This window comes from Cucurbita pepo, chromosome LG05 (genome assembly GCF_002806865.2).
Source record: "Cucurbita pepo subsp. pepo cultivar mu-cu-16 chromosome LG05, ASM280686v2, whole genome shotgun sequence".
Lineage (NCBI taxonomy): Eukaryota > Viridiplantae > Streptophyta > Magnoliopsida > Cucurbitales > Cucurbitaceae > Cucurbita > Cucurbita pepo.
The window spans coordinates 6,425,839-6,448,815 of record NC_036642.1 but is presented as its reverse complement, the minus strand read 5'-3'; the positions used below and the strand labels follow the sequence as shown (position 1 = coordinate 6,448,815).

The following is a 22,977-nucleotide window of genomic DNA, read 5'->3' as shown; positions in this document are numbered from 1 at the left end:
AATGAGAGGGTGGGGCCCCTTGTTCAAGACCTGGAGTCAGTGCTTAAGGGAACTACCTCTCTTCTATCCCTAAAAGTGGGTAGGAGTGAATTCCATCTTGCACCCCACGTCCCCAGCCATTCACCCAGTCTTACCCCTGAAATGGGAGGCCTACTGAGTCGGCGAACTAGAGCCACTCTCACCCATGCAAATCTAAGGATAATTCCGAATAAACAGGAGTTCATGGTTAGTTTAGGATTAAAACTGAGTTACCTAGGTTATCGAATGAAAAGAAAATCAGTCTCAACAGTAAACGACATTATAAAGTGAGAGTGGTTTTCTTCATGGTCCGATCTTATGCAATTCTCATTGCATAGGACGCCCCCACTCACATGTCTCCACATGTACAATTTAGTGATCACATTGCTTATATCATATACAAAAGTGGGCCGCATCCATAGTGTCCACAGAATAAGGTACTCAGCCTTATCCTTATACTATAGATCATTTTGACTCTATATACTTGAACTTGATTCACTCTTATGTCTCTACATATAGTTCAAGTAATCATACTATAGCCAAGAGTGTTCTTATTTTATTGGATTTAGATTAATGATCGTAAAGTTCACTTTATTCAATAACAATCTTTACTGAATAAACAACAATAAAACTTCGTTGAAAATAGAATATGTTTTTGTTTACAAACTATGAGTTTTAGGACGTCTAACCCAACAAAAATTTCATTTTACCCTAACCCAAAACACCTTCTTGTCCACCTTGATGCATTTGAACTCTTCGTCCAACCGAATCTGCTACATGCTAGTCATAGCATCTCATTGATTGTTGTATATTATTTTTTGAGATTAACGACCTTACTATCTATAGTTGATACCCCTTTCAGTTTGATACTCAATAACTTCTCTATCATCGACTCTTGTAGTTGTCGTGGGTACCTTGATCTCAACTATATAAATTAACAAATAAACTATATTTTTTTTTATAGAAAAAATAAAGGACAAATAGACTGAATGAACCATTTGAAACTATATAGCATTCAATGGCCTTAAATTGCTCACAACTAAATAACTCCATGTAGAAACCATAAAGAGCTTACTTTTATTATCTTTCAAACCCTATTAATACATACACCAATTGACAAAGATGATATCAAAAACAATTTGAAGAATACCGACAATGGCACAAGTGAATTATCTCATTGTTGTTCTATCACTCCACATAGTTTGGTCATTATGTACGAGCAAATTGTGCAGTGCTTCTGATCTAAAAAAATTTGGATCTTTTCCTGCCATTCTTATTTTCGGTGATTCTACGGTAGATACGGGAAATAACAACTTCATTCCCACCATTATAAAGGCTAATTACTCTCCCTATGGCAAAGATTTTCCCGGTCATATTGCTACTGGAAGGTTCAGTAATGGAAAACTCATTCCGGACATGGTGGCTTCTAGGTTGGGCATAAAGGAGCTTGTTCCTCCATTTTTGGATCCAAAATTGTCAAATGATGACGTGAAATCAGGAGTTAGTTTTGCATCAGCCGGCTCAGGGTTTGATGATCTAACTACTATGACATACAAAGTTATTCCTATGATGATGCAAGTTGATATGTTCAAGAATTATATTCAAAGACTTACCGAGATTGTAGGTGGAGATGAAAGTAAGAAGATTATTGGTAGTGCTTTAGTTATTCTTAGTGCAGGAACTAATGACTTTACCAAAAATTTCTACGACCTTCCGGTAAGGAAACTACAATACAATATTAGCGGTTACCAAGATTTCATCCAAGATAGACTACAAAGCTTCATCAAGGTAAATTAAACCATATGCACGCTATTAACCCTAATCAATATTTGATCGCATAATAATCCAAATTCATTCACATAAGCTTATGAACTCTAACATACTAAACAGGAAATTTACGAGCTTGGATGTCGCAATATAGTGGTTGCTGGCCTCCCTCCTATTGGTTGTCTTCCCATTCAAGAGACTATATCGTTTCAACCTCCTCTAAAGCGAATATGTTTGGAAGATCAAAACTCGGACTCCATATCCTATAATCAGAAGCTTTCAAAGTTGTTGGGCAATCTACAATCGCAACTACATGGAAGCACAATATTGTACACTGACATTTACACCCCTCTCATCGACATGGTCAATAATCCTCACAAGTATGGTAAGTCGGTGCCCATCAAAATAGAAACCTTTATCAACTTATATGATCTAAGGTCGTACATATTTTAGAGAAATCGAGTTCTGAGAATCATTTTCAACTAAGTTTTGCCTGGGGCTTTTGGTCGCACAGGTTTTGAGCATACGAACACAGGTTGTTGTGGAACTGGATTGGCAGAAGTAGCGCCTCTATGTAATGCATTAACCCCAACATGTGAAGATTCATCAAAATACCTGTTTTGGGATAGCGTCCATCCGACCGAAGCAGCTTACAAATTCATGACTGAATTATTTCTCAAGCAATTTCTTTAATCACCTAAATCAAAATTTAATAGTTTCGGGTTCTAAGTCTAAGGCTTCAGTGTTAGCTGATTTTAAAATGAAACTTGTCTAGGCTACTTTCGTAATACTTTTTTTTTTCTTTCTCTAGTTAACAACGAAGGNATGAATGTAACTTCTCACGATCAAATGGACACAAATATTCTATTTCCAAGGAATGAAATTTATCTCATGAAAATTATGTTTCTAACTTTTTATTTGGTCAAATCCATAAACTAACGAGTTTATTGAACGGGTCACAAAAATTAGGACGAGCCTTCACATGCAGGAGTTTATAATTCACTCAAGATAAAGATGGAGTTAAACATGATCATCATATGAAACATTAATTTTTTCGATTAACAGTTTATAAATAAAAAATAGATATTTTGTAGCTTAATCTTATACAAACTTTTTGTATGAGATATCACCACGGACACGTTTTCAAATGAACGATCTAAATAAAATTATTTGTAACAGTTGTAAAGTGGATTGTATCAATACTATTACTAAGATAAAGACACTCACTTTTATCTGTATACTATGCACGGTTTATGTTGTTATTTGAGCATAATCCTCTCCTCAATTAGTTAAGACATATATGATGGACTAAAAGATCAAACGGTTAAATCGACAATTTAATAGAAGAGTATGATACTTAAATGGGTTTGAATTATGTATATTTTTTTAACTAGATGAATTATGCTCGTGTTTTTTTGCTAATAATAAATACTACATTGCCCATTTCGAAAAAATTAGAAAATAAATTATTTGGTGACGTTCGTACCCTGTATTAACTTAAATTCATATTTGGTATGTTTTATTTCTAATTTTTAAAAACATAAGTGTTTTTTTCCCCTAAATATTTCAAAAAATGTTTAGAAATTTTGGAAGTAAATAAATACTATTTTATGATTATTATCTAAAAATAAAACAACATTAAAAAAAAAAAAAAAAAAAAAAAAAAAAAAAAAAAAAAAAAAAAAAANACATTTTTAATTCAAAATTTATATTTGGAGACGGCCCAAAATAGTTGATTTTGAAAATGGGCCGGGCTACAGGTCGGGTGTGGTTTGAATGGATAGCGAGTCACAGTGTTGGAATTTTTTCGATCGGCGCCACTGGAACACTCAGCTTTCCAAAAGCTCAGCTCAAAATAGGTTTACCACCAACCACCATCACTTGCTTGATTCTCCTTTAAATTTCAACTCAATCGACGAAACGGTTGCTCATAGAATCTCCAATTTGCGTAGTGAATCATCGCATTCACGTCTTGTCAACTTCTTTCGAGGAGTTTCAATGGCGTCCAAGTTCGGTTTGGCCGGAGGGTTACCGGAGCGGCGAGTGCGCCCGATATGGGACGCCATCGATTCGAGGCAGTTCAAGAATGCTCTCAAAGCTGTAACAACACTGCTTGCCAAATATCCGAATGCGCCTTACGCCTTGGTAACGAAATACAACCGTTCACTTTCTGCAGTTGATTCTGAGTCGGAGTGATTTCTGCTTCTTTGTAGCTTGTTGATAATTCTTGAGTATTTGTCACTTCTTGATAATGTGTATTTTCGTAGCAATTTGCGTGCGGTTTTGTTTTTTTCTTGTCTCCATTTTTGTCAGTAATTAGCCTTGTGGAGAATATTTTTGTTTGATTAAGTGTAGAGCTGGGAGGCTGCTTATTTGTACTATGTACACTCCCACAATATGAAAGAAAGTCATTCTGATAGCATTTCAGGCAGCTTCGGTATTCATTTTTTTGGTTAATTGTTGCTGTTCGTGATGAGGTCCTTCAAGTTTGAAGACTATCTTAGATTCTTGATAGGATTTTTTTTTCGTATGCTGTTCTATTGTTACTCTAGTACTCCGATCATGCACTAACAGTTCAGAATGCGTTAAGGATATGAAGCGACTTGAATAATTATCAAGTAGGTTTGAAGGTAATGGAGCGACTTGAATTTTGTTTTTTTCAGGCACTTAAAGCGTTGATTTTGGAAAGAATGGGGAAGCCCGATGAAGCTTTATCTGTCTGTTTAAGTGCCAAAGAGCTACTGTATACTAACGATTCTATCTTGATTGATGATCTTACTCTGAGCACGTTACAAATTGTTTTCCAGCGACTTGACCATAGTCAGTAGAATTCACCTAATTCAATCGATGTATATCCATATCGTTCCATTATTCATTTTCTTCATTGTGATTTAACTCATTGTTTTACATGCAATCAGTGGACTTGGCAACTGGCTGTTATGAATATGCTTGTGGAAAATTTCCAAACCATCTCGATCTGATGATGGGGCTTTTCAACTGCTATGTTCGCGAGTATTCGTTTGTTAAACAGCAGCAGGTTCTTGTCCCTCACTTGCCACCTTTCCCAAACCCCAAATTTTCTTTGTATGTTGGCTTATTTGTGGATATCATTTTTATTGATGCTTCATGAATGTTCAGATATTCCCTTTCTTAATAATAATAATAATGATTCTATGTTTTTTTATGTCTTTTTTCCTTTCCCTCCTCTTCCTCACAGACAGCTATCAAGATGTATAAACTTGCAGGTGAAGAAAGGTTTTTGCTGTGGGCAGTCTGTAGCATTCAATTGCAGGTTCTACTGGCTGTTCGATACTACGTTTATAGCATATACTTTCCTAATCAAAAAAATATAAAAACCTGAAAAGCAGGGAGCAGGAGTGAATTCTGGACAAATTTGTGAACAATTGTGGAGATATGTTGTAGGGCTAAATACGAAAGATTTAGATTTTTAGACTATGATGTAGCTGTTGGAATACGTGATCAGAATTTTGGATACTATTCCTAGAGAGGGAAACCCATCGTTTCATATTAGGTGGGTTTGTATACATGAACCCACAAGCCCTGACACGGATGTATTTCCTGGGAAATTGATTAAAACTTCAGTTTCTTGGAAGCTGGAGCTCTCTGGTTAATTCTCCTATAAGTACTGTAGTGATTCCCTCGTCGAAGTTTTAATGAATACTGAGTGTGAATATATCCTGAAAAATTTCGACATTGTTAAATTAAAAGCTTGTTATAGTTAAAACATATAAGGTATTGACTATCAAAGTATTCACTGCTTGGTTTCAAACAAGAATAATTTTCTATGCAAGTAAGAGAGAATCAGCTTCTTTTCTAGTTTGAGTTTACTAGATTGTTCTACCGTTACTATAATATGGAGATTACTATGATTGTTCGTTCAAATAAGTGAACTTGATTATTAGATCTTGATTAAGGTATCCATTAGCATTTTGCTTATGATGCAGTTACTGAATTTCTTGCAGGTGCTTTGTGGTGGTGGTGGGGAAAAGCTGTTGCTATTAGCTGAGGGTTTACTCAAAAAGCATATTACAGCCCATAGCTTACACGAACCTGAAGGTGTAATTTATTTATTTTTTTAATTTAAATATTTTTTCTTGTTGTAATACTAATAACCCGTATGGAAAGTGCTTCTGTACAATCAAAAGCGATTTACATCCGTTTAATGTTTGCCTATCCTTGTAGCTATTATGGTCTACATTTCAATATTGGAACATCAAGCCAAGTATGAAGATGCTTTGGAAGTTCTCACTGGGAAGTTGGGATCATTATTAACTGTTGAAGTTGATAGACTTCGCATACAGGTATTTTCTAAAGCCTTTTTTTTCATTAGCATTAAACAACAGATTATATGAGAACATGATGCGATGTAAATAATAGTGGACTTTCTCCATCCTACTTGTTCATTTCAAAGATTTCCTATTTTCATTATTTCAGAAGTCCGTACGAGTTAATTGAATTAATAGCATGGGGACAGTTGTAGACTAGATCAAGATATTGTAGACAAGTGTCTTAATTTGTTATTGCATGATTATAAGTTTTATTCAGTTTAGTTAGCTAGCAATATCACATCTTTTTCTGATTTGATAATGCACTTTGAAAACATTGAGTACTGATGATTATTCTTTGTCTAGGATTTCAGAATTGGTATTTTTTTCTCTGAATCTGCCCTTTTCTTCAGTGCATGAAAATGGTGATGAAGAAACATCTGAAGCTAATTTTGATTATTTTTCCTTTTTTCCTTTATTTTTCTTTTTATTTTTGTTCATCTTGGTTTTGTACGAAGTATTAAGGAATGTGAAGCGACTGATATTGCAGATATCTCCCTCTAACACCCACCACTGCATTTCCATTTTCTCCATTATTCATTTAAGAAAAGAGCATGTAGTTTTTTGTTTTATCATTGCCAAAACCATTATTATCGCAAGATTAGCAATCTATGTTAATAGTCATTCATAAAGTAATGAGCTCATTTGTATTAGTAAACTTTGGCTTCAAGTTGACAGGGGAGGCTTCTTGCTCGGGCAGGTGATTTTGCTGATGCTGCCAATATATTTCAGAGAATCTTGGAGTTACGGTATGTTTTCAAATCAATACTTATGTGTTTCCCATTTTTTGTTGTCTAAACTTTAAGCATTTCTTGTTTTAGTCCGATTAAATCTACTAATGGAAATATTTCGTCACAGGAGTTTGTTGATACAAAAAATGAGTTTTTCATGTGTAATAGAACCCATAAAAAGAATTTCAATAAATTAAAACTAATTTAGAGTACTTAATTCAAATTAGAAAAGGGTTAGTGATGCATATTACCCAATAATTCTTACCAAGAAAACTCTAAGTTTTTGCTGGTTGTAGTTCGAAAAGGTTCGAATCGTGGATCTAGACCTATAATGTTAAGGTTAAAATCAAATTGGGTTGTTTGGAGAGGTGGGTCACAATCAAGAGCTCATGAACGACAAAGAAACTGGCTGAAGAAAACAAACCTTAGGTCGCTGCCACCCAAGACCAGTTGTTGCGGTTCGTTGGCCAGGGAGAAAGCCGTCGATGGTCACTGACTGCTGGAATAAATCGTCATCGCTAAAGAAGCTGGATTGAACACCTGCCTGTTTGCAAGCCACACTGCAGTCTTGCACGCCTACAGCCAGAGGTTGCATCTGTGTCACCGAGAAAAAACCTGCAAAGACCAGCTGCCATTAATCATCGGGAGTAGAGTGCTGGCAAGAAGAACTTTCAGGAGGGTGGAATGAGATGGAGAAAGGAAAGAGAGGGAAAATAAATAATATTTAAAAATTCTTTTAGGGTTTTCTTTTATTCCTTTTCATTTTCCTCCTTTCCAACTTAAACTCTAGTTTAAAACTTCCTGAATGATTTGGCTATTATCTTTGAAAAATAAGATTGGACTTTTCAAACTTGAATAAAAAAAAGAACAATGGATAATTAAATTCTAAAAATTTTGAACTTTGGGACTTAATTAGATATTGCACATGAGATAACTTCAGAAATTTAATTAACTTCACTTATCCTACTGAAATCTAATTTACTCAAATTTTGTTTCAATCAACGTTTCAATTAACTTAATCAAGTCAAAATTAATCTCCAAGATAATGTGATTCACCTTACCTTAAATGTGAGGCGACATCACGTGTTTCTCTCCTTTTCTTTCTGGCTTGATTTTGCTTGGTTTAGTCTTGTCATGTCCCATACATTTGTCCGTTTATATTATTCTTTTTCCTTCCTGTGTATTTTCCTTCTGCTGCATGCCTATTTCTGATACTGACCATTGCAATGTTCAAAACCTTGTGCTAAATTCTCAGTCAACACCTCTCAATCCCAAATCCCCCAGCATCATACTGATGTATGTACCTGTGTGCATATATGAATGTCAAACTGTTGATTTGATGCCATATTGCTGTACATTTAATATCCATAACAATTATTGTTTTTCTTTCTGTTTGGCAGCCCTGATGATTGGGAGTGTTTTCTACATTATCTAGGCTGTCTGCTGGAGGATGATAGTAACTGGTGCACTGAAGCGAGTATTGACCCAATTCATCTACCAAAGAAGGTGCTTTGCAAGATCTCACCTTTGGCAGAAGAATTGGTACATATCTACTCTCTAAAGTTCTCTGCTTATTGTATTGATGTTGCTTTAGGAGTAGGCAGCTCTACCTTCTTTTTTATTTTTTTAACAAGAAAAGCTCTGATCTGATTTATCAAAACTGGGCATGCAGTTTAACTCTCGTATATCAAATGCATCAGCTGTTATACAAAGACTACAAGTAGATGATAACAACAAATTTTTAAGGGGCCCATTCTTGGCAAATCTTGAAATTGAAAGGAGAAAGCACATGCATGGCAAGGGTAATGACGAAAATTTGTTGAGGGCCCTTACTGATTATTATGTCAGGTACATTTTGCATTTTGACTTCCAGAGTCCAAAATTCAAATTCTATTTTCTTTTCTTTTTCATTATTTTGTTTATTAGCACTGTCCAACTTGGAGCATCAACCCACTCCCGATGAGGGCTGCTTTTTGTTGCAACTCATTTTGAATCTTTTTATGATATTAGGAGTTTTAACATCATTTCCATTCTTATTTACTGCCTTTGATGTTATAATTCTAGTTTGGACGTGCTCTGTCCACTTCTCCTCTAGGCTAGGGGCGCACGTCTTCCTTGATCTCTAGGCTGTTCTTTTGATTGTTTTCTTAATGCAGTCTTTGTTTCATATAGATATGGAAATAATAATAATTATAAAGAATAGCTTTTGTTGGAATGCTACCAATAAGTTTCATGGCAAAATATTGTTTTAATGTGTCACGAGGGAAAAGGCTAACCCAACCAAGGGATTGTCAAGTTTCAGCCATTTTATCTCAAGTTAGATTGGTTGGTTATCATGGGGTTATAGGATTGTGTTTAAATTTCATTTGTGAATGATATTATGATTTTATTCCAATGATATTTTGTATCCCGATCACAGATTTGGTCACCTAGCTTGCTTCACTTCTGATGTCGAGATGTTCCTTGAGGTGTTAACTCCTGATAAAAGGACTGAAATACTGGAGAAGTTAAAGAAAACCACTCCCGCTACATCTATCATCACAACTAAGGCCCTTGGACAGTCAATAACGCTTTTAAAACTTCAAGATTTGAGTGGAAATATGTTCCATCAACCGGTCTCTGGTGTGTCCCCTGATTTCATGTCATTGATTCTTGTAACCTCAGTGTGCTGCATTTACATGACAATACCTACAAGCTATGCACTAGGAACTACACTAAGGATGTAGCATTAGAAAAAGATAATTCATAGAAAACTTGAGAGAAGTGTTAGCTTTAATTTGTCTAATGTCATGCCATTTGTGCAATGAATCCCAAGTATTTTAGGGGTAGATTATCAAATACACTTGAAGATGTGGCCTATTTTGTATGTTGCGCAATATGTTTCTTTTGCAAACTTTATCATGGAGTTGCATCTTATGCCATGAAAATTGATATATTATGCTGTTCTTTCCCAGAACTTGAGCGCTGTGCGGTACAGATGGCAGAGATGTACTGTAAAAACCTCCCACTTTCAAAAGATTTAGATCCTCAAGAAAGTATGCATGGGGAAGAGCTTTTATCACTGATATGCAATGTGCTGGTTCAGGTTTGTTTATATGTTGATGATAGATCATTTTACTTCATTGTTGAGTGCTGTAAATGTTATTGGATAGTTATCAATGTATTGTACTAGTCTAATTTCAAGAAATGAATTAGCTTTCATGGCTCCTTTTGTTTTGTTTTTTTATACCAAGAATTCCACCAACTTATGGTCTGCAGAAAAAATTTAGAAACAATGTTTTTACCCTTTTAATTCTGGTGAGGTTGCCCAAGGGGAAAGAAACCATGACCACTTATCATTTGCCACCATGCCATCAACCCTTGCAGTTGAGCTACTTTATTGTGTTTCTTATATTGAGCTAGACTAGAAGTCAGTTGCAATGGGCATGGCTGAAGGGCGTATCTGCTACTGTATTGTTTACTTTATATTGTGATAATGAGGCAAGTCCACTTGTCCTTTACTGATGATATATCTTGGTTTTATAACTGTTTCTGGTATAGCTCTTTTGGCGTACACAAAATTTTGGCTACATCATAGAGGCTATTCTGGTTTTGGAGTGGGGCTTGACCATCAGAAGGTTAGATATGTTTATCATTTGAATCTGTAAATAAAGCCTTTATCATAGATATGTTGGTATATATATGCATGTATACTTGAACCACCACAATGAAGGTTTCCATAGAGGCGACAGGACCAATCATTCTGTGAAGATGTAAATATGTATTTGCCATGGGCATTGATGTGGCCTCCTAATAAGTATCATTTTAAAACTGATAAACCATCCATCAAACTAATTTCTTCTCTTTTTTTTTTTTTTTCATTAAAATAACTGTTAGTGTTGGGTGCAAAGTGCACGATGAAGCAGCAGACACATTCGCAAGAATTCTAGAGAGCTTATTTTTCTTTTAAAATTTAATTAACGCCAGAAGGCATGAGGGACCCATATTGAAGTTATACTACCCCTACCCAATGAGCGGAACTGCCATTGCAAATACCCCTACTCTAGATGGTGGGCAGTTTCCAGTTCTCTTATCTAAGTGTAAATCTAATTCTCTTTTTTTTTACAGATACGTTTGGCAGTACAAGATCTTATTGTTGCATCTATATTCCTATCTAGGTGCCCTTTCTTCAGCTTATGAATGGTCAGTATTTAATTTAGTGCTTTCTTTGTCTTTTGCTTTTTCCTTTGTATAGCAATGCTTGATAAGAGTGTTGACTCTGTTTCTTCTTCAAGGTATAAGTTGTTGGATGTAAAGAATATCCTGATGGAAACTGTTTCACACCACATTTTACCCCAGATGTTGGTATCTCCTCTTTGGGAAGATCTTAGTAATCTTGTAAATGACTACTTGAAGTTTATGGATGATCACTTCAGAGAGTCTGCGGATCTTACATTTCTTGCATATCGCCATAGAAGTTATTCAAAAGTAAGTCAAAGTATTAGCTCTGTAGATTGTATATTGGAACATTTAGCATGCAAGACCTGCGGCTTTTCTCCATTCATATTTTATCAAGCAGTAGTACAATGTGCTCTCCCTGTGTTTGCATGTTAGGATGCACTTGGGTTGCTGTGTACACGGTGCTTTTCTATAGTTTTTATTGGTATATGCTATTTCGGGTATTTTCAACCTCTTTTCTTGTGCAGGTACACAAAATTTTTACCGATGGCACATTTAGCGGTTCAGTGTAATTAAAGAAATAGTATAGTATGCTATTATGATATGTTTGGGATAAAATTGATTCAAACTGTTTTTCCTTTATTTTCTTTTTATTTATTTATTATTATTATTGTTATTATTATTATTTTTGGGAACTTTGATGTCTTGTTTTCTGTTGGTCATGACCTTTGCACATGGTACAAAATATAAATATCCACCATATAATTGTTTGATTATCCACTATTTTGTTGGTTCAAGTTGTTATCCTGTGAGATTAGTTGAGGTGTGGGTAAGAAGACCCAAATACTCATGGGTATTAAAAAAACCCATTATATGTCTGTTTGATGATTCATCACTTGTGTGAGAATAGTCGGGGCTTGTATAAGATAGTATAGAGGTATTAAGAAAAATCTATTATATAATTGTTTGATGATTCTCCACTTTAGGATTAATATGGATATCATAGATAGAAAGAAACAAGTTCTTTGAGTGAAATGATCCAACTTTTTAAAACCCTAGACCGACCAAGTTAGTTACCATATGCATGGTTGCACCATTTTAGAGTGGAAGAACAAAAACATGCATGTGGCAAACTCGTACCTTTCATGAAAACAATTAAGCTTTATATCCCTTCAAAATCAAACCAGAAGAAAACATTTCACTCAAATCTAGTAGAAAACTTGGTAAACAGTGGAACAGGTTTGCCAAACAAATGAAAGAAAAGTCTAGGTAACTTCAGAGTAGATAATTGAAAAGATGAATAAGTTCAAATAAAACATATCAACAGTCTCGGCAACTAGTGGTCCTTCTCGTCACAACCCCTGCTTGCCCTCGCCTTTGCCTAAAAAAAACATTTTGAGAAAGGCTAAGTATCGAAAATACTCAGTAACCCGCTGTTGGGGTTATATATACATACATTTACAGTAAAGATTGCAAATCGAGATAGCTATAAATCATTCAAAATTGGTCTACTCCCAAGCACTCAAATGAGCAGTTGTCACAAGTAAAAATCATAACACGCATGTATAATCCCTGATAGATGATTGCCACAAGGCCATATCACATGGAGGTGATACCATTCCCATACACACATAACTAATTGCCACAAGGATGTTTAGTCCAACGTAATTTCCATGCACACAAATAGGTAATACTACAATTCTCATGCACACATATAGGGGTAATTGAGCATTCTAATGTAATCCTCATGTACACATATAAGGAAATACTACAAAATTCTCAGGGACATAGAGGGACATATAGAGATAATTGTCTCAGGTTTCCATGCACACAAATAGGTAATACTATATTTCCATGCACACAAATAGGTAATACTACAATTCTCATGCACACATATAGGTAATTGTCTTGCATTCTAATGTAATCCTCATGTACACATATAAGTAAATACTACAAAATTCTCAGGTACATAGATTTGCAATATAGAGATAATTGTCTCAGGTTTCCATACGTACATAAGGTTTCATAGTGTTTAAAATATCATTTACAAGTATGTCCAAACATCACAACAGTTCACAAAACAATCACATGCACACGTATCTAACAGTTCGAAAATATTTAAAGCAGTAGTCATCCAGCAGGAAAGTGTCTTGCCTTGAATCGAGAGAAATAGTAGGCTATAACATTCCAATCCTCCTTGGACTAGCAATTACTTGAAAATTCCTAGCAAAACATCCTAAATCAGCCTCATACAATACAATTTCAGCCTAAAACAAGGATAATCGAAGTAAATGGACCTTAAAAATGGAATCAAGAAGAAAAATTGATTCAGATCGATCCAATTGAACTATTAACCATTGACCTGACCCACTGACCAGTTGAACAAGTCATTGGTCTGTGAACCATGCCGCACATTGAACCAAACTGGATTGTTGAGCCGCGTATTCTTCATAACTCTCCAGCTACTGTTTGTAACTCCTTGCAATTCGTTGTGCAACCAATCGTGATTCCTCCTCCCAACTTCTTGTCCTCAGCTCTTTATCTTTTTCCCTTTTAGCGAACCTGTCCCAGATAAAAGTAATTAATGATGATGTCAACTCATGATGTAAACATCTCAATCTATTATCTTTCAGGTTATTGAATTTGTTCAATTCAAAGAACAGTTGCAACACTCTAACCAGTATCTAGTTGCAAGAGTGGAAGAATCTATTTTACAGTTAAAGCAACATGCACATAACATTGAAGAAGAGGAGGTACTACTCACATGAGTCATTGTGTCATCTTGTCAATAGGACTTCTTTTCTTTAATGCGACTGATTCAAGATTTCTTCTTTTTTTAGGCTGTTCTTGAGAGCTTGAAATATGGGATTCAATTTGTTGAGCTGTCTATTAAGATCACCTCTAAACCTCTAACGTTTAATGAAGATTTGCAGTCACGCCCATGGTGGACTCCGACATCAGATCAAAATTATCTTTTAGGTTGTTTTTCTTTTATCTTTTATACGAATTAAATTTTGACTTGTCAGGAAATGAGCATAATGGTTAATATTTTGCCACTTTAAAATTAACACAATGATTAATTTGATAGTAAATTTTTTGGGATAAGTTCATGTGTTATTTTGGTTGGTTTAGGACATAATTGTTGGGTGGGTATTAGAATCTGAAATTTGATGATAGGTGTCATTCCTTGGGAAGCAACAGAATATTCCTACTCCGCTAGGCTTGAATGTTTATGTTCGTTTTTAATGTCATAATTTTGTAAAACGTTTTATCAGAAGAGAAGCAATCCCATGATCTTTGATTCGTTCCATCTTTTTCTTTTCTTCTCTTTTCTTTTGGGACAACATCAGAATTTGCATCCTGTTTTGGTGTTTGACAGTATCTTCATAGACTATGGTTGACGGTATTTTTTGTTGTCAGGTCCTTTTGAAGAAATTTCCTATTTTCCGAGAGAGAACTTGGTAAGGAACTCCAATGTTTCATTAATGATATTCCCTTGTTTGATTAACTGATTTATGCCTGGAAACTTCTGCCCAAATTTATTTGTTCAGGCTCTTTGGTTGTTTTGTTTTCTTCCCCCTATTCTTGCAACTTTCTAATTTTGAATTTAGTTCGAACTTTTTAGTTCTTTTCCAAATTTCTTTTTGAATGAATATGTTCAATCACTTTTTCTCACTGCTGTAAACTGTGGGACTATTGTAGAACAAAAATCTGGAAGCCGGTGTTAGGAGAAATGTTGAGAAGAGATCTCTTCTTCCTCGCATGCTTTACCTCTCTATTCAGAGTGTTTCAACATCAACCAAGGAGAACTTTGAGATTAATGGTTCTCTGTCTGATCCCAAAATCTCCTCGGAGCTAAAATGCTTGCTTGAGAGCTATGCAAAAATGTTGGGATCTACTTTTGAGGATGCAGTTGAACTGGTCACGGGGGTTTCTAATGGACTAAGTTCGTATAAGGTATGTTCCTTCTGTTTCTCGGTTATGGGGGGTTTTAGTGGACTAAGTTCTGTAAGGTATGTTCCTGTTTGTCCAAAAAATATACAAATTTATTGTTAAACTACACATACAAGATTTTAAGGTAGTTCTTAAAAAGTACGTTGTTGTTTGTCTAAAACATATTTATTGGTGAATCGATTACTCTGTATCAAGTTCTTTAGCTATAAAGCCTGCCTTTTGTATACACTCAGACGTTATCAATGAAATGAAAACAGCTACTTATCTGCAAGTAATCAGGTCAATGGTTTATGCGACCTTGCTTTCCATTGCTTGTTTTGTTAGTGTTTTATTGTCTTTGCAATTATGTAGAGTTTCAAATTTTAACAAGTTTGAGCATGTGACTTGCGTTATCTTTTTTCTGATATGGGGGAGGAATGATGTATGCTTTATAACTGAAGTGGTTCAAGAGCCTACTGTCAGTTTTCTAGTGTCACAGATATTGTTCTAGCATTTTTGTTATTATCTTCATATTTATTATATTAAAGAAATTATATTGATATTAGTTATCTATATAGTNTGGCCCCAATTTGGCTGAATGGTTGAATTTTGCTGTGTTTCTAAATGCATGGAACTTAAGCTCTGGTGAGCTAGGGGAAAAAAAAGCTGATGGATGTCAGTTTCATGCCTGGCGTATCGTCGATTCTCTTCTGGAAAAGTACATCTTGGAGCAAGTTGGATCCTTGGAGTTCACAATCTTCACCCCGTATACCGACATAAGGACGCTCTTGCAGTTGGTTTCAGAGCCATTAGCTTGGCATAGTCTTATACTCCAAGCCTGTGTCCGATCTTCTCTCCCATCAGGTAAAAGGAAGAAGAAAACAAGCTCCGCTGAGCTAACCTCTTCTCCTCTATTTCTTGCAATTCGGGATTCAACACAATCTTTGTGTAGTATTCTAGAGATCCTGATGAACTGGTTAAGTGTGTTTGTCAACCAATCGGACGAAGGTAAATTAGAAGCCACACTCTTGTCTATTCAAAAGAGTGGAAACAACAACGAAGGACCTGGGCAAGTCTTCCACGCACTCGAAACCTTGACGTCGTCCATGGACAATACTGAACTTGGTCATAGGATATCTGAAGAATTGAAGTCATGGAATACTGTAGATGTTGCAAGAAAGCTAGTTACCGGGAAGAACGTAGTGTTAAATGAGTTTATAAAAATTTGTGAATCGAAACTCAAATCAATTCAGAAATTGAAACAGCAAATATCCCAAGTCTGAAGACCTAGCTACTACAATTCCCATTGGTGCCGCATCTCTCATTTTGGTTGCATTCAGCCAAAATTCATCTCTGGAAGAATAATATTGAGTTTTAAGTAATGTTTTTCATTCGAGTCCCTTACATATATATTGATTCTCTTGTAGTATTTGAGCTTACATTATGTTAAGTTCCAGTTTATCATTAGTTTTGGTTGCATCTCTAGCTGCATGAACCACACTGTTTTCTCTATTGGAAGCATTACTAATTTTGTATAGAGAAAAAGTTGCACAAATACAAAATGACTGAGCCAAGGTGGTCATTGTATTCTAGCCTGTAAACTTACCAATGAATGTCTGAACAGGAAATGAGAGCGGCAGGAACAAACTATTTTTCCAGATTTCACCCAGTTGATTTTATAAATTCCATATTTACGTATGAAATTGTAGTCTCTAATCTCGAAGGAGGGTACGTCTCAACTATCGATTAACCTTTTAGGCTTTGAGGTTGAAGCGAGTTGTGTCATAGCATGGGTAAGTGTGATGGGACGAACGTCTTGAGCATCTTCCTTTGAAAAGTGTCTTTTAATAACAGTATTGGATGGTGTGCCAATATTGCACTCTAGCTCATGTGTTGGAGGTTGGATTATGCATTTGCGATTTGGAATGTATGTTGTAAATGGTTTAACATGGACATGAGCAAGTATGAAGCTTGAGAGAACTCAGATGGATGGATGTTTGGGATGTCTTGATGAGATGATTGACACATGAGTCAACTCCATGGATGTTTGGGATGTCTCGATGAGATGATTGACACATGGGTCAACTCCCAACAGATGTGTTTGAAAGTCAAGATGGTTGATGTGTACCGAAATATGGGATGATATCACGATCTATGGAATGTGTTGTTGGGAATCGAAATGGCAATGAGATGCAACGTTGTAATGTCACACATAATTGAACATGTAAACACAAAGAGAGAAATATATGTACATGGAAGTAAGAACACGAACAGAGAAATATATGTACATGGAAGTAAGAAAAATATACCGTTTTTTAAATTTGGCTCATTTTTTTAGAAATATTTTTAAATATTTAGAAATGAGATAAATTATCAAACGTGTTTGCAATATTATTTAACAAGTCAGTCTCTTTTTTTTTTCAATTTATTTACAAAATATTATTCCAAATATTAATATTTTAACCAAAGAATAGAAAAACGAAAAAAAGGGAAGAAGCAGCTAAGTTTAATAAATAATATGATGGAAAAAAAAAATAATTTTTACTCTAAAATCTGTAAAAATTAAAAAACTAAAAATAAAAATTAAAAATCATTTTTATTCTAAACTTTCAATTTTAATAAATGAGATTTTTTATAAACAATAATCACTCCTAAAAGAAACCGAAAGGATGCCAAGAAAATCAGAAAAATCGATACTAGAAAACATAAATTTGAAGCTTGAAGCTCCTACCAATCAATCACGGCACCAATAACTCATAACGAAGAAGGAAAACCTACTTCGACGTACCTTAGCATGTTAAGAACCACCTTCGCATTCTCGCTAGAGATGTCTATGGAGCGGAGCGAGACAAAGACAAGATAGAGAAACCTTCTTCGTCCTCTTTCTCACCTCCTATTTTAATCTTCATGCCTGCCAAACTTTCCATTTAATTTGTTTTAGAATCGAGACAAAATTTTGATTGAGACAAGAATTTTCGAACATAAATTTTATAAGGATTTCTCTCAATCTTTATATATATAATTATATTTAACTAGTAATTTCTATTTTTTTTGTAATATAATTTCTATTAAAAAATGCATAATAAATTCTATAATAATTTATAAGAAAAAAATAATAATAATAATAATATAATTTCTAACCTAATTTCTAAACATACATATGGAAAGTAAACCGTCTTGTCTCAATTTCCTCCCTCTTATTTAAAAATGAGTATGCATAAAACACAGAGCTAAATGAATATTTCTAATCGTGATCAAATCCTTGTTATCCCAAAATTAAGAAGGAGGGTCGACCCAACGAAGCTATATTTTTCATTTTTTTATCTAATAAACTATTACTCACTAAAAATTATAATAACATACTACCACCCCGTGCCCTAAACTTTGGATCATACACTATCAATCCTTCCTCATCCCACCGTACACGTGTATGATCATCTTCTATATTAACCTAAAAAAAATGGTCTGCAAAAAAGTAAGATATTGTCTACTTTGAGCCTAAGCCCTTCTCTTTTGGGCTTCAGAAAAGTTCTCAAATCAATGAAGAGAGTATTTTTTATTATAAACTCATGATCATTCTCTAAATTAGTGGACGTGGGACTTTCATCAAACAAATATAAATAGAAATATACCTCGGAAAAACCAAGCTGGAAAATTGGTATATATTTGGGAAAAAAAGAAATAAAAAAAAGCAAGAAGAGCACAGCATCAAACTCAACCAACATTTTACATTTGAAGATTTCGAGCGCGTTCCCACTGTCATCCGANAGGGGAGGAGGCATATTTATATTAATGAGATTTGGAGAAAGATATTAATGTAATTTTTCCCCTTTTTGGAATCTCTTTTTTTATTTAATCATCATTACATTATACAATAATCTCAACCCTAAACCACACCTTATTTCCCCCATTATCATTCTTTTTATTTCTTATTCTTCCCTCTCTCTCTCTCATATTCCACTCTATAATTACTTTCTAGACTTTCGAGCTTTCAAATTACGGTGATATCTTCTAGCCATGGACTTGGGCTGTTACAAATTGTATCATAGCCTGACACCGGGCAGTGTGCGAGTGAGGACGTTGGGCTCTCGAGGGGGGTGGATTGTGAGATCTCACATTGAAGAGGGAAATCAAGCGTTCTTTATAAGGATATCTCTCCCGAGTAGACATGTTTTAAAAATGTGAGGCTAACATCAATACGTAACGAGACAAAGTGGACAATATTTACTAGCGGTGGGCTTGGGCTATTACAAATGGTAACAAAGTGAGTTTGGGTTGTTACAAATAGTATCAGAGCCAGACACTAAGCACTGTGACAGTGAGAGTGAGGACGCTGGCCCCCTAGGGAGTGGACTATGAGATCTCACATCGATTGAACGAAGCATTTGAATCATTCTTTATAAGGGTGTCTCTCCCTAGCAGACGCGTTTTAAAAACGTGAGGCTGACGTTGATACGCAACAAACCAAAGTGGACAATATCTATCAGTATTGGACTTGGACTAGGGCTATTATATTATCATTGCATTAGGTTATTTCAATGCTAAGTTTATTATGAACCATTTGTTGTAACGTCTCATGCCCAAGATTCTAATTAAAATTCGAAATCCGGATATGAATCCTAAACATACAGTGTTACAAATAGTATCAAAGCGGTGATTCAAAATTTGAAATGTTACAAATGGTACGACCGCATTACATTTATTAACTTCAAGAAATAATTAAAAGTTAAATTCTAATTCTAAATATATATATGAGTATCTTATATTTAAAATGATCCACTTTGAGATACCTTAATTGGAAATTTGATGTTATTTTTATTTGGTAACTTTTTAACATTTAAAGATTAATCATTACTATTAATTGTTGAGTTAATTATATAAATATGGGTTTTTCTTGTTTTCTATTTTTTAAATTTTTAATTCTATTTTTAGTACCAAAGATCTTCTGGATTTCGATTTTAGTAATAATAATATAATAACAATTGGGCAATTTCAAAAGTGATGATGTAAATGGGTTTTGATTTAATTTATTACTCAAAAAAAATGGTTTTAATTGCTATAAAAATTAATTTGATATAATTTAATTGGTTAAAAAAATATAAATCCGAGATTGGGCTTTAATTAGAGGACGTGGGACTCTACAAAGCACATCACAGAGCCCTCGAATAACCTCCCCTTAATCATGGGTCGACTCCTTTTCTGGAGCCCTCGAACAAAGTAAGCCCTTTGTTCTATATTTGAGGATTCTATTAACATGATAAAATTAAGGGCATGGCTCTGATACCATATTAACCGTCGAAGCTCACTACTAGCCGATATTGTCCTTTTTGGATTTCCCCCTCCAAACTTCTTCTCAAAAGTTTAAAACGTGTCTGTTAGTAGGAGATTTCCACACCCTTATAAATAATGTTTCATTCTTCTCTCCAACCGATGTGGGATTTCATAATCCACCCTCTCTCGGAGTCTAGCATCCTCGCTAACACTCGTTCTCATCTCCAATCAATAAGAGATCTCACAATATGTGTCGTACTAATAAAATAAAATAATAAAAAAAAACATAATAAAAAATAATAATAAAGTAGCTGAGAAAATGCTCTGATACCAAATGATAAGCTGCAACAATGCTGGAATTTGCAANAGTTGAAGGAATATATAAAGTGGAATGTTTTATCCTAAAAAGAATAATTTGTTGTTTAATAACCCTAATCATGCAAGCCAAGACTTCTAAATCTTTACTTCATTGGTGCATTATATGCGATTATAATATTTTGTTATTGTGATATCACATCATTTTACACGTATAATTGAACCCATCTGTATGCAATAAAATTCAAATATAACTCTACAATGTTCGATAACTGTTCGATACTGATTGAAAGCCTGTTTTATGATGGTTGCAGACCAACTTACGATGTCTTAGTCGTTGACGTTCGTCAAGTGGGCTCTATGGATCGGTTGAGGTCTTTTTGACTAATGACAATTTTGAAATTTAACGTGTATTTATGCTCCCCGTTCTTGTTTTTATAAAAATAATTAATAATAAAGAAAGGATGATAATGGGTAGTGATTATACGATTGAATTGGAAGAAATAAGGAAAGTTAAAAATGATATGTTGGGTCCATATGATATTGTGTTAAGGGGTTGATAATGGCTACCTAGAGTGCACAAAATCTTATTCTTCCATCTTTTTTTGCTTTTTCATCATTCAAACCAAAGAAAGAGTAGAGATGAGAAGAAATAGAATGTGAATGATTTAATATGTATGTGTTTAATATCATCCCGATATCTATGTAATTTAATTTTTGGTGCTTGTTTAGGGGTCGGTTTCCTTTCAGCGTATATATAATCACTCTCTCGATTATATGATACTCGAATAAAAGAGGAGTATATGAATGAACGATGAGAGCTGTTACGAGGATTGGATCATTGAAAAAAGGTTAAAAGAATTGAAGTTACTAGTTATACTAACAAGATGCACCTTCCTTTTTCGTAGCTCAATCATAAGAACTTCGAAGTGTTTTGCTCGGAGTAATAAGAAATGAAATATCTTGAAGGAACTCATGTCGGTACGTGAGGATAGTAGATAGTAATTTGTACTCATAAAAGTGATAAGTAAGATGATCATATCGAGGAGTGTATCAAGAAACTGATATACCAACACACCTCGTTGCATGTCCACTACAGGTCTCCGCAATAGTATGATATAGTCCACTTTGAGTGGAAGCTTTCATGGCTTTAGCATTTCCAAAATGTCTCAGTATTCCTTGATTATAAACTCATTATCATTCCCTAAATGAGCTGACGTGACTTTCATCTAATATCTGTTTTTCTTTTGTTGATATAAAATATATATATTTCTCTTCCAAATTATTATAAATCAGTTTTTTTTATATATTTTCTTTTATCTTACCATTACAATTTTCATGATTTGTTTACAAATGGGTCATCATTTTATTTAAATTTATGCTTTATTTTGAATATTAAAATTAAAATTTGTGAAATTGGGGTAAAAAAAACAACATATAATTACAACATATAATTTTTTAAAGACAATAATTATAATATTTAATTTAAAATTAGGTGAAATTAGAAGTAGAAAATTATATTTTAAGAAAGTAGGTTCATACAAACTTTAGGATATCTTTATTTGTTTTTTCTTTTATATTTTTTTAATGAAAATTATGCATTATAAAAGTTTTTTTTTTTTAATTCACATTTGGTGGGAGAGAATTTATCGTTGCTTTCCCTTCCGTNTTTTTTAAAAATAAAAATAAATAAAAAATTCTACAAAAATTTTGCGGGAATAAAGATAAGGATGTCTTCTTTGTCACTGTCCTTCCGTGTAGATATCTCTAGTCCTAGGGTTTAGATTTGCCTTTATCTCTTGAGATTCTAAAATTAAGACACACTCCAACTTTTAAAAAATTACGTTAAATTAGTTTACATTAAAAGAAATTATTTTATAAACTATAGTGTACTATAATTTTTTTTTTTTTTTTTTNGGCATTGAGTAGATGAATGACATGCAAGTGGTTTTCAAATATGGAGATAGGTAGATTTTGTAAAGATGTTAATGATGATAATTTTGTGAATATTTTTGCAAGAAATGGTGTAAGGTGGAATGCATAATTGATTTGATATACAATACATAAGGTGCATGTCCCAAATCTATCTTCAAATTTCAACCATTATTTCATCAATCCCATACAATATTTGGGCACACCCCATTTACTATACAGGATATCATTTTGTTTTTTTTTTTTTTTTGTCTTTTTCTTAATGGACTCGACATTCAAACATTCCACATCAATATCTTTCTCTCTCGGTTGTTGTCTAAAACCAAATAATTCATCAACCCAATCATGCCAAGTTTGAATTGTGCTCCGTTCCAACAAAAATAAAAATAAATAAATAAAAATAGCGAGTGGATGGGAAATTTTAGCTTGGTTTAAAGGGATGGCTAAGTACACCCTAAGGAGGAATAAAAAACAAAAAACAAAAAACAAAAGAAATTAAAAAGGAT

The 22,977-nt window shown here is 34.2% G+C and overlaps 2 protein-coding genes across 2 annotated transcripts; both read left to right on the top strand.

The window, feature by feature from the left end:
• The first annotated feature begins 1,173 nt into the window (after nt 1–1,173).
• Nucleotides 1,174–2,478, top strand: LOC111795071 (GDSL esterase/lipase At2g30310-like). The gene is made up of 3 exons (XM_023677308.1): nt 1,174–1,806; nt 1,909–2,170; nt 2,300–2,478. Exons 1-3 carry the CDS (start codon nt 1,174–1,176, stop codon nt 2,476–2,478), a joined length of 1,074 nt encoding a protein of 357 aa, XP_023533076.1.
• Nucleotides 2,479–3,593: 1,115 nt separating this feature from the next.
• On the top strand, nt 3,594–16,537 carry LOC111794526 (N-terminal acetyltransferase B complex auxiliary subunit NAA25-like). The gene is made up of 19 exons (XM_023676569.1): nt 3,594–3,930; nt 4,449–4,605; nt 4,704–4,822; nt 5,003–5,077; nt 5,769–5,862; nt 5,989–6,107; nt 6,810–6,880; nt 8,263–8,404; nt 8,535–8,710; nt 9,282–9,484; nt 9,817–9,947; nt 10,403–10,479; nt 10,970–11,044; nt 11,137–11,329; nt 13,654–13,773; nt 13,861–13,999; nt 14,441–14,481; nt 14,723–14,977; nt 15,532–16,537. The coding sequence occupies exons 1-19, from the start codon at nt 3,784–3,786 to the stop codon at nt 16,234–16,236; spliced, it is 3,039 nt and encodes a 1,012-aa protein (XP_023532337.1). The 5' UTR covers nt 3,594–3,783; the 3' UTR covers nt 16,237–16,537.
• Nucleotides 16,538–22,977: the final 6,440 nt, after the last annotated feature.